The 25518-nt window shown below is 45.1% G+C and overlaps 1 protein-coding gene across 1 annotated transcript in view; it reads right to left on the reverse strand.

Moving 5' to 3' along the window:
• Window positions 1-346: 346 nt before the first annotated feature.
• Window positions 347-25518, reverse strand: part of LOC134441806 (ankyrin-3-like) — a 158367-nt gene continuing 133195 nt past the window's right edge. The window contains exons 38-48 of the mRNA XM_063192207.1: window positions 19279-25158; window positions 16846-16920; window positions 14724-14855; window positions 13846-13989; window positions 9582-9672; window positions 8445-8637; window positions 7844-7918; window positions 5981-6064; window positions 5610-5720; window positions 3296-3381; window positions 347-2648 (exon numbers count right to left, since the gene is read on the reverse strand). Of these exons, the coding sequence (XP_063048277.1) occupies window positions 3316-3381; window positions 5610-5720; window positions 5981-6064; window positions 7844-7918; window positions 8445-8637; window positions 9582-9672; window positions 13846-13989; window positions 14724-14855; window positions 16846-16920; window positions 19279-25158 (6851 nt within the window). The 3' untranslated portion in view covers window positions 347-2648; window positions 3296-3315. The remainder of the gene's footprint in view (window positions 2649-3295; window positions 3382-5609; window positions 5721-5980; window positions 6065-7843; window positions 7919-8444; window positions 8638-9581; window positions 9673-13845; window positions 13990-14723; window positions 14856-16845; window positions 16921-19278; window positions 25159-25518) is intronic.

The raw sequence follows: 25518 nt of genomic DNA on the forward strand, positions 1-25518 counted from the left end.
ATGAACTGTGAAAACACTGAGGGTGGGGCAGCAGGAGCGCAGCTCCGTTTGGCTGTCCCTCCGAGGTGAGGAGGCGGAGCTGCGCTCCGCAGGGCTCCGCCCCAATTTAAACCCTGAGGGCCTGTATTAAGTATAGTGACTTATTGATATACATGACTTATTAACACTGAGATATTTAGTTCATCTTAACCTACAGTATGTATTACCTCTCAGTGTTAACCAATAATGCACTAAGGTTTGCACTAAGGTTTACTGACTGTAATTTCATTGTGAAGCAGAGCTGTGAGAATACACTATTGCAATCAAGGTATAACAGAACTATTAAAAAATCACAACAAATCCTACATTTGCAAAATCAATGCATTTTTTAATTTATTTTTTTAATATTGAATTTTTTTAAAGACGTCTGAGACATTGTGATGGCGTCATTGCTGCTAGCTTCTAAAAGAGAAGACCTTCAATAACCAAAGTGCTGAAATAGAGACATTAAAATGGCTTCACTCAGTAAGAATTGTATACACCAAAAATGCTGCTTGGGTGGAAACAAAACATGAAATAAAATAAAATCAACAGAATATCTGGACCTTGTGAAAAGTCCTCCATACACTTTCCCCAAGACAGATGTCTGTATACATGGGGATGCAAAAAAAAGTAACATTGCAGAAGGCGATATCTCATCACGATGAATCCTCTCCAAAACAATCTCAAGTCTACAAAGCAGGTCATCACACTAAAGGCTGAATTGTCACACCTTACACACAACAGATTCAACTAAACAGGCTCTATGAAAATACATTCAAAGAAGAAAAAACTCTAAATGCAAAAATAAAATTCTAAGCTATCATTCAAACCAAATGCAGACACTGCAATATACAGACTCTAAAAAGATGTCACACATTATTAAGTTAAACAAATTGATTGAAGCTTAAATAATCATTATGATCATCCAGTGTTTTGTTTTTCGTAATGTATCATACACACACACAATATGTTATGAGGAAGGTCAAATGTGAACCTCTTGTTTTTGTCTGGAAGAAATATTTCAAGAAACCCCTGTAAAAAAATGTCTTTTTCCCTTTCTGAAATCACAGCAGCCTTAAAAGAAGAAACAAAACAAACAAACAAACGAAAATTTAATGAATACACTCACATGATTACAAATTGCCTTACAACATACAGAGACCTCTACATCCTATAGCCTTTTACACAGGACACACTACTAATTTTAAACAGCGAGCCAGTCTACCAGCATATACATTCAGATATTCTCTCATCCGTAGCACTCAAGCTAACACCTGAAGCTATGCTCTTCAAATCAAAGAAGAACACAATACATTAATCCTCAAGGAAGCATCCAAACAAAGGTACCTAACCTTCACATTCTCTAGGTGACATTTTTTTCTGAGATATAAAACTTGTGAGAAACATCGAGGACTGTAGAAGCAGACATAGCGATGTTATTTCTGGTCTGGTTTAAATATAGTGTTTGCAAACTTAGAAAAATGTACTTAAAATAACGTGAGTAGCATGCATCAAAATATTAGTACTCTAAATCTTTGTTTCACAGAATTAGATTAGCACACATATTCTGGAAAGTCCAGAATCTGCAGAAGTTTTCAGGAAATGACTTCAGTTAAAATTCAACCATTTTTTCACTTTACAAATATTTTAGCTATAATAATTAGTTATACAAGAGCATGTGAACTTACACTTAAGCCTTCCTTTGGAGTGGTACTGTTTCAACAACATTGAAAGCACTTAAAAAGTTCTTGTGACTGTGCCTTCTGAACCTTGAATGCTTTCCCCCCAGAATTTTACACAATGTAATTTATATACAGTAAAATCATCATCAATTTGTCTTTAAAACAAACAAAAAATTAAGTTAGGCTAAATTAAAAAAATTGCAATTTACATCCTGACGTTGTGGGTCCGAGATAGAAGCTATAAGGCCTGTGAGGGAGGAGCATTGTAAGAATCCATATTGTTTTGACTTTGCGTTGATCGTTTAACAAAATTGATTGTGCCTTCTTTGGTCACATGACACGGTGTGTGTTGAGTTGCAGCTGAGTCTGGGAATGCAAGCCCGTTGTTTGTGAAGATACTCCCTTAGTTCCTCTTCCCCTCTAGTGCCAGTGGCAAGCAATCTCTGGCTTTTACCAGTCCCGGTAGAGTCAGGAAAAACAACACACTGAGTCCCTTCGTCGAGACAGAAAATGTAGTTCGCAAGAGTTTCCTCTGTAGACTGGGAAGTAGTGCCCTTTAGGTCCCTCAGTAGCCAGGAAATAGTACCATATGGACTCCTCTAAAGAGAGGAAGTAATACCTTCTGTGACAGGAAGTGAAGTCCTTAGGTGTCCCGTGACAGACAGGAAGTGGTCGCCTCCCAGCCAACCCCAGGGGCAGCTGGGAAGTCACCACAGGTAATCGAAGTCCCGCTCTGCAGGATGAAGTGTGAGTTGCCATGCTCATGCGGAAAAGATCAAACAGTAAGTCTTCTCTGTCAACAAACACCAAACCATGCCATTGCTAATGGACGTCTGAAGAATCGGTCGTGTGTTTATTGGCCAAAGTCGTCGTCCACTTGTCCGAACCGTTGCAGCCAGGACACTGCCCTGCCTTGGAGGAACAGGGCTGGTGAATCCTGCAAGCCTAAGCAATATAAAAACACAAGTTGAATAGGCAGTTACAACAACACATTTAAAAACAAATCATAATGTTCTCATGTAACGACACGGCTATAGATTTGCTGTAAAATACTACAGTAAACCTTTATCGTATTCATTTTGGATTATTCTTACATTATAAACCTTGTAAAAATGGTACATTATAAAACTAATGTATAGTAATTCAAAAGTGAACTAAAATGCCACACCAGCAAACAATTAGGTGTATTAGCCTGAGGATAACTTGCTGCAAATGCCTGATGCTGTTCTTATCAGAAAAAGTGCAGAACACTGAACCAAAGAAAATATAATACAGGATCCAGGGATGGGTTATGACTCCATGGGCCCCTGGGCTAGACAACAGGAAAGACCCCCAGCATGGGTGTTGCTAGTTTCCAAAAAGATTCAGGATTTCAGGACAGATGTTAGAGGGGGATTTGGTACATTGTTGGCATTTCAGGGGTTTGTCCCCTGAGAAACTGAGAATATAGTTTTTAAAAGTGCAATATTTAATACAATGTGAGAGTGGAATGATAGAGTCCTGGGCTTCAGGACCCCCTTTGGTTCTTGGGCCCCTGGTCCTGGCCCCAGTAGGCCCCTGCAGTAATCCATCCTTGACTGCCTAGTGCCTACCTGCTATTGCAGAGCCTCCATTATGAGTATGCCTTCTTCTCGCCAGTTCTCTTTTCCTCCTTTCGTCTCGTCTTAGACACATCCCCCTGCCAAGACACACACACACACATACACACACGCACGCACGCACGCACGCACGCACGCACACACACACACACACACACACACACACACACACACACACACACACACACACACACACACTCTTTAGAGAGTTGTACAGAATGTCATAACAATCCCAGAGGTAACTTCAGTGTTAGTAATGCCACCTAACAAACTCCAAGCACACGTCACACTGACATACATAGTCTTATTTTAGCATTGAATGCGGCTACCGACAACAATTGTTTGATACAGGGGAAGCAAAGGGTCAAAAACACACTTCAGGGGTGAGTTTCTCGAAAGGGAAGTTGTTAGCCTGTTAGCAACTTCGGTAGTTGCCAATGGGAAAATGCATTGAAAGCAACGAAGTAGCTAATGTAGTAAGTAAGGCTGTAACGATACACCCAACCCACGATTCGGTTTGTATCACGATATATGACCCACGGTTCGATATGCCCCACGATTTCACAAAAAAAAAAAAGGGAAAAAAAATGACAAAAATAATAATAATAAGAAGAAAATAAATTATAAATATACTTTGTAATTAATATCTTTTTTTGCATTTACCTGCCTGCATTAATTTTGTAGGTTTACAAGGCTGAATAATGTTGCAGATATAGGCTACCACTGTAACCTGTTCCCAGGTGTTGACATCAAAACACAACACAGAGAAATAAGGGATATTAGTTCACCAAGGAAAAAGGCTTATAAATAGGCTAAGATCATATGTTGAGAGAGAGAGAGAGAAAGAGAGAGAGGCAGGGGGGATCAGGGTGTATGGTCATTGGCAGCTGTCTTACTTCATCAAACATTAGGCCTATCCAATTAATATCCAAACATTAAAACAACACTGGCCATATATCGTCAGGAAACATACTGTATTAAGTTAGGCTACGTAAAGAAATGCAACACTTAATTTTGATTAAGTTAAATATTTCCGTAGCTTTTTTTGATCGTGCAGCAGCGGGTGCCCGTATAGCCTACAATCAAACCTCAAAATGAACCTCAGTTAGTGCTCACTGCTACGTAACGCGCACGTTTTTCGTTTTGTTTTGTGGTTTGACATTTTATCAAGAGCAAAAATGAATGCAGAGGCTGAAATGGAGCATGCTTTCTGCTTATGCAGGCGGTAATTTTACAATATAGCCTAACATTAATGTGGGAAGAAATAATGCTGCCTAATATCCTGCCTCAACGTTCGTCCGACTTCGGGCACCTCCCTACAAGCGATTCCAGGCTGGTTTATAGGCAGGCGGAGCATCTCGTGCACTCTCTCTCTCTCGCTCTCTCTCTCTCTGCTCCAACGTCAAACTCCACTCGCAATACATCGCGCATGCATGAATAAAACAAAAATCTTGACACGTTTATAAAAGCCTTCTTGGTCTGTTGTTCATTTGTCCTTCACCTTCCGATGTTTGCCCAAGTTTTTCGTCTCACGGAGGTTGCTCAGGCAATGGATAACAACAACGTGCTGGTTGGAAGGAGCATTTTATATGAGAAAGGGGTGAATGGAACTATTACTCCAACGTGTGCGCCCTTTTTCTACTGGTCTTTTTAAGCGCATATGCAAACTCTTGCCTGTATGTTGCCTGTTGTGTTCTACACTGAGGGTAACAACTTTAAAAGGGCACATCGCGATTCTGTGAGGAAGCTTCGCGATAGGGGTTCGTGGGTCTGCGTACCGCGATCCCTCGGTTCGATGCAATATCGTTACAGCCTTAGTAGTAAGCAACTTTGGTTTCGAGAAATTCACCCCAGATTTGTGAAGAACAAAGAGGTCATGTGTTCTGCATGGACAGACATATTGAAAGAGAGACACTGAAAGGAAAAAGGTATCAACGCCATTCAACACGATTCAACACAATTTCACGTGCCACACAGCATAGGACTAATCACAAGACAGTAAGCAGTAGAAAATGAATAATCACAACATAGTGTTAGAAATAGAGAGAGTTGGAGGAATCCATCAAAGCACACACATGAACCCATCACCCAGTTTAAGAGTTCACAAGGAGACACAGAAAGGAATATGTGCCATCGCTATTCCCTTAAATGGATTATTTTATTCCACAAGTCACACAGCATAGGAAAAATCACCACATAGTTAGACGCGTTAGAAGTGGAAGGTTTGGAGGAATCAGTCAAACCACACACAAGAACCCGTCACCCATTTCAAGACTTCACACACGGTGTGTCACACTCCGGGGCTAACCTGCAGGTCCCCCTCTATGTTGGGTCCGTGGTACTGGTTGTAATCACCCCCCTCCCCGGCCTGGTCATCAGGGGTGGGAGTGTCCACACGGCGAATCACTTTCCTGATGATCTGAGGGGTCATTTAAAGGTCAAAGGTGAAGGGTTAGGGTGAGGGGTATGCTTGGGGGCAGGTATGAGTATCAGGTATGATTAACTGTACATGAGGGAGAATAGAGAGTTAAGTTCTATTTAAACTTCCAGGAATGTAAAAGAATGAACCTATGAAGATGACTATGGGTTAATGACACAAGAGACAGACAGATATTTTGGGTAGAAATAAAGAAAGACAGACAGACAGACAGAAAGACATAAATGCAAATGATAAATTACTTTTCTAGTGATGATGTTCCCGTCCTGATCTACAAAGTGCTCTTCCGATACCGATTCACCAGGAATATTTTTCGCATCCTCCCCCTAGAGGCAAGGAGTTGTAAGTACATTGTAGACAAGAGACACGTTTTCCCATGGCATTCACATAGAATGAACACAGCACTCCATGCCTAAAAGCCAAAGTTTTGCTTATTTGGTGCTTAAGTTACGGTTAGTAAAACAACCACCACCACAGCAAACCAGCAGTAGGAAGGAAGATAGAAAAAAACAATTAGCAGTGTATCATATGCATAGGGATAAAGGATGTGCTGTACATACAACAATGCATTCCAATCCTGCTCTAAAGAATGATTTAAAAATTGATAGAAGAGGAATCACTGGTATGTAATGGCATGCCTCTCTGAAATACTTCCTCTGTCTGTAATCCAGAGCCATTCTTTTGAGCAGGGTTGGACAGAAGTCAATAACCCCCAGAATATCTTTGTCAGACCAACAAAATTGGAAGGAGAAAGTAGAGAAGACTTTCCCACTCTGAGCAATTCTGTAACACCACTAGGGCTGGGCGGTTCTGGAAAAATGCCTATCACGGTTTTCTTGGTGAAAATTAATATCATGGTTGTCTGCGTGATTTTTTTTTCATAAGCGGTGATTTTACCCCAAATCTCAATGTTTCTGAAGAAAAGGCTGAAATTAAATTTAAAAATGAGATAAAATCTTGAATTTTAATTAATCTCCTTTTCTATTTTAATCACATTTTTGGAATAAACACAAAAACAAAACCTTCTGTCATCAAAAAGTGAACCTTGTGTAGGTGAAAACCGTTATCACGTTTTTTTTAATGGTATACGTATACCGCCCAGCCCTAAACACCACACAATAGGTAGATATCAGAATTTGCCACAGAAAGAAAAACGTCTCCCCAAACCCTTCAACTTGGTCCAGTTCTATGGATCATCTCCCACACAGCTAAACTCATGTGTGAATCGAACCCCTTAGAGGTGCAGTGATTTTTAAGTTTAAAAAGTTTGTCACAGTTTTATCTTACTGTAACACGTGTACACAGTCTGAGTGTGAACCATGCTTGTTAGCCATGGTCATCTTTTTATACACATTGTGTACACAATCACATCACAATTTTTAAATGCATCTCATATAAGAGTCAGATCCACTGCGCTGTTAGCTACTGTGTGTGGATAAGGCACAGGGCCGTAACGAGACATTTTCAAATATAGAGGTAAAATACTGGGTGCTGTACCGCATTCTGCATATTTAGAATGCTTCAAACTTTTTTTGTTTTAATTAATCCCTGCCTTGAGGATGGCATGAGGGTGGCGTATACAGACTGAATTTATCATTGTTGATCATATATCGATTTTCATCATAGATAAATGTTACATTTCTGAGGACATGACCTCTGTGTCCTCAATGGTAGTTACGGCCATGGTGCGGCATGATACAAAACTGACATCTGTCACACAAGACAATTTTCAAGGGGTAAGCAAAGACGATAAGCATCATTTGAGATTGGTGAATAATAAAGATGGTGAAAGTACTGCCAGAGAAAGGAGATTTTCTTTATTTGGCCCAGATCCTGAAATCCTTCCTGATCCTTGCCAGGTCTTACAGCAGCCTTCACTGTATCTGGGTTAGGTTCAGTTAAGTTCAGTGCAGAATAACAGCACACAGCACAAATCAGGTTGAGAGCAAAGAGAGGGAAGACAACACTGCAAATCCACATTCAGACCCCATGCCTCCCTCCACCCCAAGCCAACCATCCCTGTTAGACAGACCACACCAAAGCCTGAGGCTTCTGGACCCAAACCCCAGCACAAGATGGGTCACCCCTGGGCCCGGGTCTGGTACCTTTAGAATTAGACGTCTGCGAAAAACCCTGGTGGTGACGGTATGTTCCTCGTCCGAGCCAGACTCTGAGTTCAGCTGATAATAAAAGCACTGGTTAGGATTGGGGTTGGGGAAACTGCTGAGGGTTTTTATTCTGTGGCCCTTACTTAACCATTTCAGAAACGCTGACTCGTTGTACATTGAATACTGCTGGTCTGTTACCATGTGATACGGTAGAAATAAATACATCGAGCCCATGCAGATTCTACTTTAGTTGATCCTGCTTATTAAGGCAGTACTGAATCACAAGTTCTTGGGTGCAGTACACCAGAGGTACAACATTTTTTTTTTAAATCTGTCCCATACTCCTCTCCACATAGACAACTCAATCAGTCCAGCTGAACATGTATACCTTAAATTTTTTACAAATTAAAACCCTTGTATTAACAATCTAAAAAAAACACTACTAACAAAGGTTCAGAAAAAAGGGCAAGAATCAGTAATGACTGGCGATCAATTTATGAAGAATGAAAACACTATACTAACAAAGGTTCCCTTAAAAGGTGAGAGCTGACAATGGCCGATGTTAGGCAGTCAGTGTTCCAAGCGTGAGGCACTTTACCTGGACTTTGTGTTCAGAGACGAGCGCTCCCTCTTCTCTCCCATGTGCCCCGTTGCCGTTCCCGTTGCCCTGCTTCCCGCTCCGCTGGCTCTTGGTGTTCTGTGGCGGGCTGTCGGAACGCTCCCCATTCTGACGCGGCCTCGCAGACTCACCCCGCGACGATGACGTCACAGAATCGCTGGAATTCTCCTGGCTGAATAGCGAGAGAGAGGGGGGTGGGTGTCATTAATTGAGTAATCTATCAATTGATTAATTGATGCCAGACAGTAAGGCACATTCCTTTTTTCTAAAACAACAGCAAGCTGATCTTCTATTCAACCAATTTACCCATCTACATGTACTACATACATTCTGTCAGACAGAGAGACAGATAAGAGATAACTAGAGAACTACCGTACATGAAGTACCTTAGAACCGCATAGCTAGACAGAGGGACAGACAGCCAAACACATACAGAGACAGACTGACATCAGTCCAGACCAGGCATCTCCACAACACTGTTCTCCTGCCTGAAATACTGTATCTGTCCACAGCTGGAGACAAATGTTTAAACGGTATCTATTGTACATACAGTAGATAGATGAGACAATACCTAGATTACGAGATGGCCACAGAGATAACCGACAGATACAGTAGCTACAGTACCTACAGCTCATACTATAGCTACATAGCTAGACCATGCAGACAGAAACACAGACAAGCCAGAAACAGACAGTAGGGCTGTAACGGTATTGTGTCGAACCGAGAAATCGTGATACACAGAATCACGATACTGTATGGTGATGTAAGAAGGCAGTATCGTGATATGCCCTTTTAAAGTTCTGTGACCCTTTGGTCCAGAAAACGACCACATGATATGATGTGATAGTGCTTCCAAACCACAAAATATCATGATATTATTTTAAAACTTAAAAAAATATATTAGTAGCCTCTTGTAATCTATTCTACCTATAAAGGATCATCAAAAAGATATATTGTAGGGTGTATCAAAGCATTGGTCAAAAATTGTGATACGAATCTAATCGTGAGTTGAGTGTATCATTACAGCCCTAACAGACAGATAGACACAGACAGACAGACAGACAGACAGACAGATGGACAGATGGACGGACAGACATTGAGCCAGGCATTTCCTACCTGTTCTCCTGCCTGTCAATGAGGTCGGAGCTGAGGCTGCGTCCGGGGGTGGGCGGCTCCACGTTGACGCTGGAGGTCTCGCTGTGCCAACCTGCAGAGAGCACACCTGAGTTACCTGCCTCTTCGTGCCCCGCTGGGGACTCCTGCTCCTTCCTTACTCTCTCCTCCACCTCCACCTCCACCTCCACCCTCACCCCTGTCCCCACCTCCTCTTTCTCCTCCTCCTCCACTCTCACGAACGTCTCCCCCACCACCTCGCCAGCATGCACCTCCTGCTCTGTCCCCTGTGTCTCTTCCAGCATGTCATCAGTAGCCACCGCCTGCCCTGTCTCCTGCAGCACTTTATCAGTATCCACCTCCACCTTCTCTGGCACCGCTTCTTCAACATGCACCTCCCTCACCTCCGCTTTCTCCTGGACCTCCACCATCTTTCCAGTGTCCACCTCCTCCTCTGCCTTTGTCTCCACTCTCTCCTGCCACCCTTCTTCAACATGCATAGCCTCCACCTGCTGCACCTCCTTTACTTCTGCAACACACACCTTCCCTGTCTCCTCCTCCTCCTCCCCCATCTTATCAACGTGCACCTCCTCTTTCTCCTGAACCTTCTCAATACCCACAGACCCCTTCTCCTCCATCTGTGGTATCACTTCTTCGACATGAACATGCGCCTCCCTTTCCTCCTCATGCTTCTCCTCCTGGATCTCCCTAGTGAGCACTCCCTCCATCTCCTGCATGACGTTTTCAACACATGCCTCTGTTGTCTCCTCCCTTAGTGGCACCACCTCGAAATGCACTTCCCCCACCTCTTGCTTTTCCTGCATGACCTTTTCAACGCACACATCACTTTTCTCCACCCTCTCCTGCACCACTTCTTCAATGTGCACCTCCCCTGCCTCCAGATGCTTCTCTATGCCTGTGGCTCCTCTCTCCTCCTTGTCCTGCACCACTTCTCCGATGTGCACCTCCACCTCCCCTACGTGCTGGTTCTCCTGCATTTCTACAACATGCACCTCGCCCACCACCTCACCTACCTGACCTGGTTTCTTCAGTATCTCCACACCCACATCGAAACTAATCTGACCTTCATTCTTCTCCTTCTCGTGGCCTTCCTCCCTGACTAGGCCTACCTTTTCAACGTCCATCTCTCCTTCTTTCACACCGCTCTCAATCTTTTCAACCTCCACCACTTCTACCTCACACCATTCTTCTGTTTCTGTCCAGTCTGGGATACAAGAGGTCCTATCATCCTCCTTCCTCTCTCTCCCTTCCTCCTTCTCCTCCACTTTCTTCTTCTCCTTTCTCTCCTCTCTGTCTTTGTCCACTTCCTCTCTCCCTTGCAGCTCCTCCTCTCCACTCTTGTCCTCCTCCTCCCACTCTTTCGGCTGCAGGGCCTCCAGGGCCTGCACCCAGGGCTGTGGCCCTGCCTCTAATTCTGGCAGACACGCCCCTTCTGTATGCTCTCCGCCCACTGCCTGCTGCGGTTGCCAGGGCAACTGACATGACAATGATGATGATGATGACAATGAGGATGGTGAAGGTAATGGTGATGGTGGTGGTGCACCTTCCCTCTGACCCTCTGGAAGAGGTTTGCTGGGTTCTGCAGTGGGGAAAAGGGCCTGAATACTGGGCTCTATGGAAGAGCTGAGAGGAGGTTTGGATGCTAAGGCTTCTGCTTCCTCCTGCAGATGTACGGTGTGTGTTGCTGACTCCTCCTCTTCCTGTGTATGTACGGTGGCCTGGAAGGTCCAGTCTGAGCAAGGGGTGGTGGGCGGCGTGTAAGGGGGAGGGATAATGTATATGGTGGGGTTGAGGGCCGGTTCGTGATGAATGAGACAGGGGAGGCGGCGGCGTGTTTCGGCCGGGGGTTCAAGGGGAGTGGGGTGCTGTTGTGAGTTTTCGGGGGTGTCTAGCTGGGGAGTGAGGGACAGGTCCTGGGGCCTGGTGGGGGGTGTCTCGGTGGAGGGGGGGCCTAGGATGCTTTCGTCAGTGAGGCACTGGTAGCCCCAGGAGTGTGACAGGGTGGGGGGGTCCAGGGGAAGCTCGGGGATGCTCTCCAGCTCGAATGGGGAGGGGGGCTGAGGTGCGACCTGTGAGGGGGTGCCTGAATGAAGCTCCTCTAGGATCTGGTACCCTGCATGAGTTTGAGACAAATGGACACACACACAACACACAACAAACAACACACACACACACACACACACACACACACACACAAAGACAAAAAAGCAGGCACCCACAGGAAAAGCAGACACAGGGACACAGACACAATGACTCGATGAGCAATGAGTATGCAGAAAGTAGCAGAACCCTCGAACAATGCGACTTTCACACACATTCACACACACACGTACGTACAATACACCACAAGCCCAACAAACACATACTCACAAGCTCAAAAGACAATGACAGTGAAATGTTAACTCACAAACTCACATAGCAAAAAGCAGTAATGATAAAAATGTTAATAGACGGTATATAGCGTGTGTGTGTGTGTGTGTGTGTGTGTGTGTGTGTGTGTGTGTGTGTGTGTGTGTGTGTGTGTGTGTGTGTGTGTGTGTGTGTGTGTGTGTGTGTGTGTGTGTGTGTGTATGTGTGTGCGTGTGTGTGTTTGCGTGTGTGTGTGTTTGCGTGCGTGCGTGTGTGCATGTGCTGTACAACCACATCTTACTCATCGCACACAGTGACGCATACAGCATATGGGTGAAATAGAGGATAGAAAGGCAGACAGACAGAGAGATGGACTCAAGACACACATCGCAGACAAATACAGGACATACAGAAACACAGGAATGGCTTGAAAGTAAATGCTGAAAAATGTTAAGATACTTGGAGGGTATAGGTTGGAATATGGACGGACGGATGGAGGAAGACAGGGATGGTCGAATGGGTGGATGGATGGGTAAATGGAGGGAAGATAATACAAGTGGATGGAGGGGGGGGTGGAGGGATGGTGGATGCACAGATGAATGCCTGGATGAATGGATGTGGAGATGGCTACACAATTGGTATTCGGAGGTGGAGCAGAGAGGTTGATCCAAGAGAGCGATCTCACCGGTGGAAAAAAGGTTAAGGTGACAAGGCAGCCTACTGTAGGTGATCATCTCAAGACCTACGTATTCTCTCCTTACTTTCGTCTCTTTTTTGTCTCACTCTTTCTCTCTCTCTCTATCTGGAAGAGAAGGTCAGCCCAGGGTAAGAAAGGTGTGGAGGGTGGTACAGCTGTGGGTTTACGGTACAGGGTCGTACAGTAACAGTACGGACAGTCACAGCTAGGGGGCAGGGAAGAGCAGCATCTCGTCCCTTCATCCAGTACTAGGAGGACATTTACTGTACATGCGATACATACACAAGGAGTTTCGAGAGGGCTTAGAACTCAAACATGAACATCAACATCAACACATGCATTTCTGAAAATAACTTTCCATCACAAACTTGTGTTGCACACTGGACAGTTAAGAGAAAATGAGGTAAAAATGCAGACACACTCCATTATAGTGTTCAAACAAACAAGCTCTATTAGTACAACAGAGCTCTAGTGGACTAGAGGAAATGAAATTAATAAAGGGTGTTTCATTCATTACACTCACGCACTGATGTTTAATTAGTGTCGCAATCAACTACTAATTAAATCCAAAGGCTGGTCAGGCGTCCGAATTGTTCTTCTCCCTAATCGTCCCTAGTTGTTTAGAAAGCATCATGCTGCAATGCTTTACTCCAAATGATCATCTACATGCATGTACACCAACATGCATATGAGTGGGCATGGGGGAGGGAGGGGGAATTGCTCAGAGCGGGGACAAACAATACAAAAATAAAATGAATTTTAAAAAAGAACGAAAAATCTTGTGTTAAGATTCAAAAATGTGTGTTAAAAACATCCAAAAACGTGTGGCATCTTTCACTCACTAAAGGCATTGTGTATCGCTCATCTTAACAAAGAGCTTTCCTTGATGCATAGATTGGGGTTTCCTTTCAGCATGGCTTCCCAATCCCTAATTGTATATCTAATTACACTGTGCAACAGAGAGAAAGGCTGAACATACACAATACCTGAGTGAATTATTGAATCTTTCAATGTCCCCACGTCTTTTGTAAGGAGTAAGGCAATGGTTTCAGGTGCATTGCTACCAAATAAATAGGGGAAAGGTAAAAAATTAAAAATAAAAACAAAGAGAAAAAACAGAAAAGGATTTAGCAAAACATAAAACTGGCATAAGGGGAGGGGATGGGGGAAGGAGGGGTGCTAGATGGACCTAAAATTTACCATCAGCCTGATCCTGGTACACACCGCAATCATCTGCAAAACTTCGGGTGCCTGTAATGTTACCATAGTCAAATATGGGCCCTTCCAGCAAAGTCACTATGTCCATCCTGTTCACTTTGGTCAACACAGCAGTCAGCGTGTCCGCTACAGGGGAGAAAAAAACAGCATTGTATTAGAGCGCATTAGGGTACAGAACAAGATAAACAGACAACGAGGAGTGACATCATGAAGACATAAAAGAAATATTGGATCGATAACAGAAAGATTGAAAAAAAGATCAAAAGGACAATGGGCCCTTTTCCTGTGACGTCAGATACCTTTGAGGGAGGTAAATCTGCATCTGGTTTGTCAGTGAGCAGCATTGATATATGGGTCAAAGACATTTTTTGGGGGGGCTCAGACATCGGGTGGCGCAACGACATCTATGCCCATAAATTAATTAGTAATTGGTAATTAATGTACTGCAATGAATATTCTTCTTATATAGTCCACTAAAAACAAACAAACAAATGAATCCATACAATGGCATACAATGGCGCAACGACATCTATGCCCATAAATTAATTAGTAATTGGTAATTAATGTACTGCAATGAATATTCTTCTTATATAGTCCACTAAAAACAAACAAACAAATAAATCCATACAATAGTGCTACTGGCTGTCTCTGCGCCTCCCTGACGTGTGCTACTGCTGAAACGTCAGTGACCCATACACATAGATGCCACTTTTTTCTCCATAAAAGCATCAAACCAGTAGTCCTCTACCCTGTTCACTCAAAAATAAAACTGGTATGATGTCACCGTGAATAGGGCTAATTTCGTATGTGAAAGAAGAAGGTGAATGGAGGACAGAGAAGAAAAGAGTGAGAGTCCTTACTCGTGGCGTTCTTTCCCTCGCGGTTGACCCATTTCTTCAGCAGCATGAAGCTCTGAGCCGTAAGGGAGTTGGGGTTCTCCACACGGATATGGTTGATCTCATCCACAGAGAAGTTCAACTCACGAGCCACCTCTGCAATACACAAACAAACAACAAAGATGTTATATTAATTTATGTGTGTTATGTTTTACTGCATTTCCGAATGGTGTTTGTTATGATTGTATTTCGGGGACCCCCTTGAAAATTAGATCTCACATCTCAAGAGATTGTTCACCATTAACTTGATTTGAATATTTTTCAATGTATATTCCCTTGGCAACTGTGGGGACTGTCTTCCTCTTCCATTGGGTATCGATCTCTCACTTTTGCAAATTTTTACTTTTAATTTTTACTTCCTTATATACCCCTTGAGTTAACAAATAACCATTACCTCAAGCAACAGTTAAAATTCTCATGCTATTACACACTAGTGCTGACATTTTGTGTGCATGTAAACTAATCATATTTTTTATGCAATACTTCCAGACTTTCCAGACACCTTTGACTTGTGCTGCATTGGAAGTCCTACATAGACCAGCAGGGGGCAATGTTTGCAAATGTCCCAACAGCAATGCATTCAGTCTCTCGACCATTACCTCATTGCAAGAACCTTTCCAGAATCACTGTATAATATTGCAAGTGAGTGTGCGCGCGTTTGTGCACACACAAATATGTACACCAAGATGTTACTACACAGGTGCATCGGTAGGGGTGACATCAGTGCATTTTGACTTAAATCAAAGCCAAAAGGGGACGAAAGCCCTGATGGCATGACTGCACAATCTGCGTCCTCCTCCAGGTGACATTTTGCAGTTCTTTAGAGTCATCGGTTTCTCCTACATATGCCCTGCACATCCTTGAGGGGTGCAATAGATGGGATAAATGCAATGCATGCATTTCCTGAAGCCTCATGCCATGGACTAAAAATCACACCATATTTAACATTTGTTAACAAAGGACAGCCATAAGTAGACTGAATTAAAACATTTTGGGACTTTATTAATGTTATCTTACGTCAAAAACTGTGTGATATCTAAATGAAGGCTGATGTACAAGGAGTACACGCCAATGAACTATTGTTGTGATGCAGTGAAGCATTATGCTTTTATTCTTCTTTCATCCAAAGCAACACAATAAATAAGAATTCAAAGACACTACATTAATTACAGTAAGTGGAATACACATGACATACAACAGTAATAACACCACTTATGATAACAGCATAAAAACCCAACATGAGACATAATGAACCACCATCACCACCGACAATAACAACACACAAAAAAGTATGATCAAAGCTGAACTGGTTCCATCGTATGGTGCAGTGTAGTGTTTACTCTCAATATAGCACACATTCCCACATGATCTTGCGATAGAACACACATCGAAAACTACAGATGGTAAGCTCCTGAAAACACCACTTCCCAAGAACACAATCAACTGTTAAGGGTCAGCAGCCACAGCAACCGCGGTGGAATAAGCTTGTGTAAACAAACAGGGCCTCTAGAACAGCTTGTAAATGACACACTGATAGCAAAGCTTAAAGCACAATTGTTTCTGCCGACCCAAACAGTTAGCCATGCCTTCTGTCATGATGTCTTGCTTTCATCCAAAACATATTGGTCCAAATTTGTAGCACTGTCTAAGAAACTGTCGCTACTAGATGTTAATTCACACGGCATCTGATTTTGTATTCTCACATGCAAAATACCTATTCTCACATAAATAGTTAAATATTCTCAATAAAGTAGTTAAATGACTATTTAGGGTTCCGGGAGACCTCAATATTGAAATCATGTCCAGTATATATCAATACATAAGTTGAAGATTTGTGAAGGTACATTTGCATTGACATGTCTATGTTTAATGGGAGAAATGCAGAGGGTTAATTTTGTTATTTGCTCTGTGTGCTGCAAAACACTGTGCACTCATAAGAAGAAATAAATGGAAGGTTTTGAGGGTTTACTATACACTCAATAGGCTTATAATAATGACATGCAATGTATACATTTAATTTCACCCCGTATGCATAATACCAGGCATACAGTAAGAGGATGAGAGTAAAATAAATCTACTGACTCACCCGTCCAACTAAGCCCAAGGTGATCAGCCACGATGGCCATTCGGAGATCTGTCCTCTCACAAGGGCTTTGGGGACCTGAAAGACATTAACACAACATGTGTATGTTAGTGTTGCATTCATGTAGTTGTGCATATTGTAGCTCAAGGTTTTTAAATATATATATATATTTTGGATAATGTTGGGACACTTTTCTGGCCAAGCACTACTCCTTCACCACTTGCTGCGTTTGAAAAGGGGGAAACTGGGTAGATGTCAGGTAACTACAGATTGTGTTTGAAAGAGGAAGGATTTTTTAAAAATTAATAGACAGCAGTACAGCAGTGTTGTGAATGGCGAGAAAAGGGTTCCTGTGAGTACTGGATCAACCAGTGGTGTGCTTGTGAATACGTTTACCACATAGTCTATATGCAGGCAGTAACAGGACATATTTGTATAGAAAAGAGAACACAAAAAGCCAACAGGTAACAGGTTAAAAGATTTGACGGATGTGGATACAGTTCTACAGTGGAGTGAAGACATCTGCTATAGAAAGGCAGAAGGACTAAGCATGCAGATACCTGTATGGCCTCGTTAACTCAACACTGACACTAGAATAAACAAATCGGACACATGTCTGTACAAACACACAAACAGACAGACAAGAATGCCTTTGTGGGCAAATAGGAGCTGGTCTGGTAGCCCAGTATCTTAGGGTACAGCTAGAGTAATCTTTCTGTAAAGATTAAGAATAGCTGGGAGAGAGAGTGTGGAGGGTCGTATCTGACAAGGACACTACAGCACAGTAACACAGAGTACAGGGATGGACAAGTATATGACACGATAATGACATCTACAATTAAAACACGCCACAGGCAAGGTCAAGACAAAAGTCAAATCAAATCAATTAACCAATCACAACGGCTCATGCAACTAATAATAATAAAGGGTTCAATATGAAAATTCCAGTAAAGTTTTACAAACTAGGCTTGATCTCCGCGACGGGGGGCCCCGCCCCGCGAGTCCCTGCCACCTGCCGCCCCTCCTTCCCGCCTCCAGTCCGCCGGCTCCTCTTCCTCTCCCCTCCCGACCCCCGGGTGACCCTAGCCCTGGAGGAGGGCACAGCCCCACGGGCGGAGCCGGAGCCGGCGGAGGTGGAGGGCTGTGATGGCTGAGAGGGGTCCGACAGGGAGCTGCTCCTGGATGTGGACGTGCTGCTGCGGCTGCTGTCTTCCTCCGACTGTGACTGTGACTGCGACTGCTCTCGCTCGCCCTGCCCGCCTTGCCTCTTTGTCTGTGTCTGCGACTGCCTTTCTTCGTCTGACAGCCGTTTCGCCAGCTTAAGAGTCTCCCCACTAACGCTCTCGAAAAACTCGATGGAGCGTCTACATACCTCGCTTAGGTCCGCCTGCCTAGACGCCGCAGCTGCTGCGGCTGCTGCTGCTGCCACTGCCTCGCTCACTGTACCTGATCCTGAAACACCTGGCGGACTAATTTTGGGCAGCGGTTTGGAGGCACTGACTGCCTGCACGACTGCCCTCTCTGCCCTCGGCCTGATGAGCCTTGGTGCTACCTGAGCTGTAACTGGGGAGACCAGCGTGCTATTTGCTTTGACATCTTTGACAGGGATTCTGGATCTGGGTTCTAAGGGCACTGGGGCTGGCGTGACTCCCTTCCTGGCTTCTGGCCTTACGACTTGCCTCGGTTTCTGTTTCCCTGAGTTTGAGCTCTGAAATGTAAATCCAGAGGCTTTGACGGGGAGTCTCGACTTGGGCTGTCTGACCTCTGACTCCTTGGGTATATCAGCTTTCCTTTGCTCATTTTGCGTGCAAGACTTCTCCTCTTCCCTCTCTACGGTATCTTTGCTGATCTGGGCCTCGATTCTACTGGCTTTCTGAAGAGTAGGCTGAGAGGATGTCTGCAAATTAAAAACTACGCTCCCCCGCTGGATATAGTTGGCCTGAACACTAGATGATTCTAGATTGTTGTTATTATTGCAATTCTCAGTAGGCAGATCTCTCCTATCGCCTGACTTAGACTCAGAGTGCTTGCTGCCAAACTTACTATCAACAATATTGCTCTTCAAACTAACATACTCTGCCATTAGACTTTCTGTTATTTCGGTCTTTATGTCTGCTAGCTCGGCCGAGCCAGTATCTTTCTTTATCGTTATGGAGGCAGTGATTCCCATTTTAATAGGCGTGCGTAATTTTGGGTCAACCTTAGAGGCAGTGACTGTGCAAGAGGAGGCAATCTCTGCAAGGTCACAAGGTGAGGAATCCAGACAGCCGGAGCTGGGCTGACCGGGGGTGGCCATGGAGGATGTGCTGGCTGTGGTGGCCTCTACTTTGCCCTCTACAGCTCTCTCCCCTGTATTTGCCTGGGAGGCCACTAGTCCTGTATTCCTGCCCCCTTTCCCCTTGTCCCCTGCTTTCCCAGCATCAGAGGTATGCTCACCAATCTGGAAAAACTGAAGTCTTTCTTCAACAAAGTCCCGCTTGCTCATGTCAATTGCACCGCTGCGAGTCATCTCAAACATCTTGCCCTCATGGAAGGGGAAAGGATTTGGCTCGCTAGTTGGTGTACTCTCATCAGTAGGAGTTCTAGCAGGGGTAGTGTCTGGAGTGGTGGCCTGTGACTTGTCTTCTACTGACAGGCCAAAAGGCTTGGGGTCATCATCTTTTCCCTTCGAGTCGAAGTCATCGCCCTCTTTCGTGGACCACGGATCGAACTCCAGACCCTTGGTGGCAACAGTTTTAAAGGTGGTGTTCAAGTCATCCGTCCAACTTTCCACTCCTTGCCTATCTGGGTGCCTTCCTTCTAGGGAAAAGTCTTCTTCTTCTGCAGTATCTTTTGAGCTTTTTGATTTCGCCTTACCCCCAGCGCCCTCCTCATTTGGTGAGCTTTCTTCCTCAATGACCTCAAGTTTGGATTGGCTGAATGAGCGATCGCCTCCCTTCCCATCATTCGAGAGGCTTGATGTTTTTGGGTCACTCAGACCATCATCTTCATCCTGCATGTCATAGCCATCCAAAGAATCGATTTCTGTGGCATCTGTGTCGTGGGAGAACTCGGCTGTGGTGGCTATTGAGCAGTCTGTAATTGATTGATCATTGCCATTTGCTTCAAGGTCAACATCTTCTGCTTTAACGCCATCATTCAGGCCTGGGTCTTTTTGTTGTCCACCATTTCTATCCTTCCTCTGCTTCGTTCGTTTTGGTTCAGCGCTCTCTTCAGCTATCTTGAAACTGTACTTTTTGAGTGGAATGGGCTGAAACACTGACTCGTCATCACTTGAGTCACTCTCGTCAGCACCCGGGGGAAGAGGAGAGGGAGGCTGGACTCGAATCACAGGTTCTGCAAGGAGGTGCCGGTCATGCTCCTCTTGAAGGTTCACTTCCATCATCTCTGTCTCGGCCTCAGAGGACGGGCATGATCCTTTCTTGTTAGTGTCAGACTGATCTCCATCTGAAGAAGGAGATTTTGGTAGCTCTATATAAGCAACTCGTTTGTCTTTCAGTCTTTTGGGGGGGTCTTGGACTCCTTTCTGTTTTTCTGATGACTTTGCTGCTTTGGGCTCATTGAAGATAAAAGTCTTGCCCTGGTCCTCTTCTTCAGACTCCTCTGGGATAGGACTTGGCATGCTTGCCATTTGACCGATGACAGACTCTGGTGTTCTGGAGGTAAGGTCATAGCTTACTTCTTCAGACGTTGGTGTTTCTGGGGTAACTGGGCTCTTTCCTGAACTGTCTAAGAAGGTCACCTGTTCCAATGTATCATCCTCTGGACTACCCTGGGGGGAGGGAGACTGCTTTTGTTTTACTGAGTAAAATGCTCCTCTTGTCTCATGTACAGTCCGGCTTTCATGACTTACTATCTTTTTATATGTGCTCACCTGACCTGTGGCGGTTTCTTTCTCGTATTGCTTGCCAACTTGAATGCTAACATAAACTGGTAGAGGCTTGATGTCTTTAAAATTCTCTGCAGTTGTAACAGGTGACACCTTTTCCATGTACTCTACCTGATCACTTTCAACACCATTGCAAATTACAGTGGCAATGGACTCTGATCCTATGGATGACAAATCACTAGATGATTTGTTATCGTCAGAGCTACAGTTCAGCCGACTTCTAGCTAAAGTGGGTATCTGTGAATTACCCCTATCATGAGCTTTGACTGAATTATCTAACTGTAATGTACTACTCTGATGATGGTTTACAAAACTAGATGATACCCTAACAGGAATTTGCGATTCCGAGTTTTTTTTTACAGCTCGGTTGGACTGATCGGAACTGCTGCTATCTTCTCGGATCACGAGTTCTGTATAGATAATCTTTTTGGTGGTCTCCTCCTTGGTGGCTATTTCTCCCTCACTCTCATTGTGGCCTCTGTGGCCTCCATTGCCATGGCCTTCCCAGCTCCTGTAAGTTTTTTTTTCTTCTGACTCCTGCTCTTTCATATGCCTGGGACTTTTGTGAGGTGGTTTATTTCTTTCACCTGACTGACTCTGGGAATACGCTTGGGCTCCTCTTACATAATAGCTTTGTCCATTTTTTGGACTGCCTTCCTGATCATGGGCTTTCTTTGGACTTTGCTCTCGGCTACAGGATTCTGATGACTTATTAGCATTGGAACCTGCAAAAACTTGATAGGCTTGCGATTTGCTTTCCGAGAGCCTTCTGATAGGAGATGGTGAGTTCTGACCACTCCACTGAGGACTTTTATCTTGTTTTTGAGCCTCTGCCTCAAACTTCATTCTTACTGAACTGACTTTAGAAGTAGAAGGCTGGAATGATTTTGAAGTGTCACTCAAACTACTTGTCGACGAGACATCTGTCTGTTTCTGTCTCTCGTCTCCAAACTGAAAGAGGGCACGCCTCTCTGGGCTACTTGGCAAACTGGCACATTTTCTGTCATTTGACCCATATCTATCTCTAAATCTGTCCCTGCTCCATTCCTCTGCACTCCCTCCATTCCGGTACGGTGATCTCTCAGGGCTGCTACGTGTGGAGCTAGGCCCTGACCTCGTCTCCCTAGAATCTGGACGGCGGGACTTCTTCTCAGGAGATGACAGCTCATCGTTTAGTTTCTCTGTTTTGTCACGAAAAAACTGAGAAACCTCACTGAGTTTCTCTTCTGCCTCTTTCACTGTCTTGTCCACCCTGTCTTCGTAGACCTTCTCTCTGCCTTTGCTTTGTCTGTCCTCTGTGACTCGCATCCATACAGACTGCTTAGGGCTGCCTGGCTCGGAGGAGTACTGGAGCAGTGTTAGTTTGTCATACTGACCATCTGGGTTGGATCTATCTCTATCTGAGGAACCTTTTGATGGTTTTAGCATGTATTCTCTCATGCAGCCCCTGTTTCTTCCCTCCTCATAGACATTCCTGTCTGGGCCCTGCATGCGAGACCTATCAATCACTGACTCATCAGAATCTGAGTGGGACGAGTCAAATTTATCAGAGTGGAGCATTTTTTCTGCAAATTTGTAAGACTCTCCCCTAACTTCAGACGACTCGTCATCTTGGTACTCCACAGAGTGCTGACTCAGAAGCTTCAGAGTTTTGTAGGAGTCGTCCGCCATGAGCTGAGCAGAACTCGGGCGGCTGTCGTCTTCTTGAGACACAGGTGTGTTCACTCGTGAGGAGTCCAAATAGCAAGGCAGGTGTTCCTCTTGCTCCTCCTCTTCTTGTCCTCTGGTGTGATATTCCTTCATCCCGCTGTTGCCTTGGTAGATGTACATCTCCTTTTCTGGATGTTTTTTAGTCTCGCGTATGATGACACCCGTTGGCTCTGATTTGCCTTTCTCAATGTGCACCTCAATGATTCTCTCTACTTTGGGCATTCCAGACATGTCCCTATCTGAGGGCCTTGTTGAGGATTCTGCTCTTTGGCCTTCACCTTCAGCCTTATGCTCAAACAGGCCTGACAGTTCTCTGGATGGATCTCTGCCTGACTGGAAAGCCTTCATGATATCTCTCACAGACATGGTTTCTTCTAGTCTTTCAGCTGGGCTTTCCTTAGTGGCAGGCTTGTGGTACACCATGCGAGTTGTTGTTGTGATATGTGTCTCCTCTTTCACCCTCATGCCTTTTGCCATCATGGACTCCTCATCTAAGTTCGCCTTTGCTTGGTAGGCCTTGACCCGATCTTTAATGGACCCGCCTGGAGATCTTGGCTCCATGTCGATACACTGGGGAGGTGGTTTAGACACCCTGGTGTTCTCCATGGTAGATTCGTGAATGTCATCGGGATGCTCGTAGCTCCGTATGACATGGACAACCTCTGTTCGGGTTTCAGTGATAACAGGTGGGATCGGGACATCCTGGAAGAGAGCCTTGGGCCCCATCCCCTCAGCGCTCTGAGGGGCAGAAGGAGTCCTCTCACTCCTAGTCTCAAAGCCACTGTCTGATAGTGGACTCTTGTCCTGGTCATGGGATATGTCGTCTGGTGAGTCCAGCATAGAGTCGTTTCCAAACAAGGCTTCGGCGAGCTTGCAGAGTTCTTTCTCTGAGGCAGAGGGGCGCATGTTAGATGGGGGCATTCTGAGCTTGTGCTCTTGAATGGCTATGGCAGGCTTTAGCACTCGCTTCTGTTTTTCCTCACCCTCTCTTCTCATCTCCTCATTCCTCTGCTTGGCCTCTGCAATTTTGGAAAGGGGGCTAGCACCAATGTCATGTGAAAGGTAGTCAACCACTTTTGCTAGGTTGAAATCCCTGTCGGGTACGTTTTTTGACTTAGTCTGGTGGGCCACTGTCTCATAGCGTGGAGGGCTTCTCCAGTTGTTGTGTTGGCTGTCATCTATCTCATCCTCATTCTCAATGCTTGGTTTGCGGGGAACTTTGCCCTCTCGCAGCACATCTTTTGTCAGTATCTCGCTGACTTTCACGAGATCCTGCTTAACTTTCTCGACTATTCTGAAAGGCTCCTCGTCCTCCATTTTCTCTTTGGGAGAATCGGAGCGTAGACCTTTTGCAGAAGAGCTGGTGTCTGTTTGCAGCAGGGCTGACATCCTGATCAAGTCCTCTTTCATGTCAGCCACATCTCGCAGAATCTCTTGGCTGGACGAGAGAGGGGACGCAGGGGCAGTAGACTTTACAGTAGAGGGAGACATGAACAGTGGGGTTTTGACTGGTGACAAAGTCCTGGCAAAGGAAGACTGGGACTGTTTGCTGGGTTCAGGGGGTGCTGTTTTTCTAGGGGACAAGAGGGCGGCAGCTGATTTGGATACGTCTGGAAGCTTTTTAAACTGGTGCTGCTCAGGCAAGACGTTCATAACAGAATAAACAGGAACTGTGACCGTGCTCGACGTGGCCGATGCAGTGGTGGGGGGCGAGGGCCTCATGTTGGCATAAATGGAATTGGAAGCAGAGGAGCGGAATGACTGATAGGAGGAGGAAGGCGTGGAAGACATAGACTTTAATGTGCCGTAGCCAGCGGAACAGGAGTTGAAGGTTTTTTCCACCTCATCAAGGGCGGCATTGACGCTGGTTGTGGCTGCGTGTGTTGTGGCCTGGATTCGCTCTTGTAGGGTGCTCGATAGTAGAGAGGTGGGAGAGGCAGAGCGATATTTGCTTGGGGAAACTGTCCCATTTATCAGTGCTGCAGTGCTCGTCACTACATTTGACTTAAGGGGTGAGGACAGGGATGAGAACAGTCCCCGGGAAACACCGGAGGGATCAGTGCTGGTCCGAACAGAGAGACCTGGGACAGTTTTGATCGGTGAAGATGTGGCGGAGGCAGTGGAGGTCCCCACTTTGTTGTAGGGCAAAGTGGAGCCGTACATGCTCATGGAGGATTTGGGGGACGCCGGCGGGGTCATTGCGATGGAGGACCTCTCCAGATGTGGCACGGGGGACGTTCGGGCCTGCAGGGCGGCCAGGCCTTTCACCGACACAGGATCGGGGGCACTTTTCACTGGGGATGACACGAGTGTGGGCGAGGACTGCACCGGGTACTGGGCCTGCTGCACCACTGTCTTTATCGGCGAGGATATGGTTCTATACGAGCGGGCAGGGGAACCTATATCACTACAGGATCTAACGGAGGCAGCTGGGGAACCTCCGATGACCGATTTGATGGGGGAGGCGGAGTTGATGGACCAGACGGACTTCAGTGGTGAGGCACAGGGGGTGTTGGAGGACGAGCTGGACAGGGAGCCGAAGCCGGATTTGGCCTGAGTGGGCGCGTGAACGGGAGAGTTATTCGACCAAGACTGGTAGGATCGCGTTGAAAAGACAGGCTTGTAAGCATAGCCCTGAGCCGGCTGCTGCTGCTGCTGCTGTTGATGATGCTGCTGCTGTTGGGGCATAGTTGAGGCTTTTTGCTGAGGTGTGTTCTCTCGATCAGCAGCTTCTTAAAAAAGTCAAATTATATAAGGAGCGTGGAAATAATAATAATAATAAAGAGCAATGGAACAAAAAAGCAACAGAAATTGTTAAAAGGAAAAAAAGAAAAGAAAGAGAGAGAAAAGTCTTGTTAGAGAGTTAGATAGTAGTGAAACACAAGCATAGCATCAGACATCTTTACTGGCAGATGATGGAGCTCAGTTTTGAAGTGATGTTGGCGGAGAGAGGAGAAACAAAGGAAAGATGGAAATGCTCAAATGAACTTCAAACAAATGAAATGATACAGAACATAAAAGACACAATGTGTGTTCAAATGCAGAAAAGACAAGCACACTGGTGTTGTGAAAATACC

The sequence above is a fragment of the Engraulis encrasicolus genome, chromosome 24, assembly GCF_034702125.1.
Source record: "Engraulis encrasicolus isolate BLACKSEA-1 chromosome 24, IST_EnEncr_1.0, whole genome shotgun sequence".
NCBI lineage: Eukaryota > Metazoa > Chordata > Actinopteri > Clupeiformes > Engraulidae > Engraulis > Engraulis encrasicolus.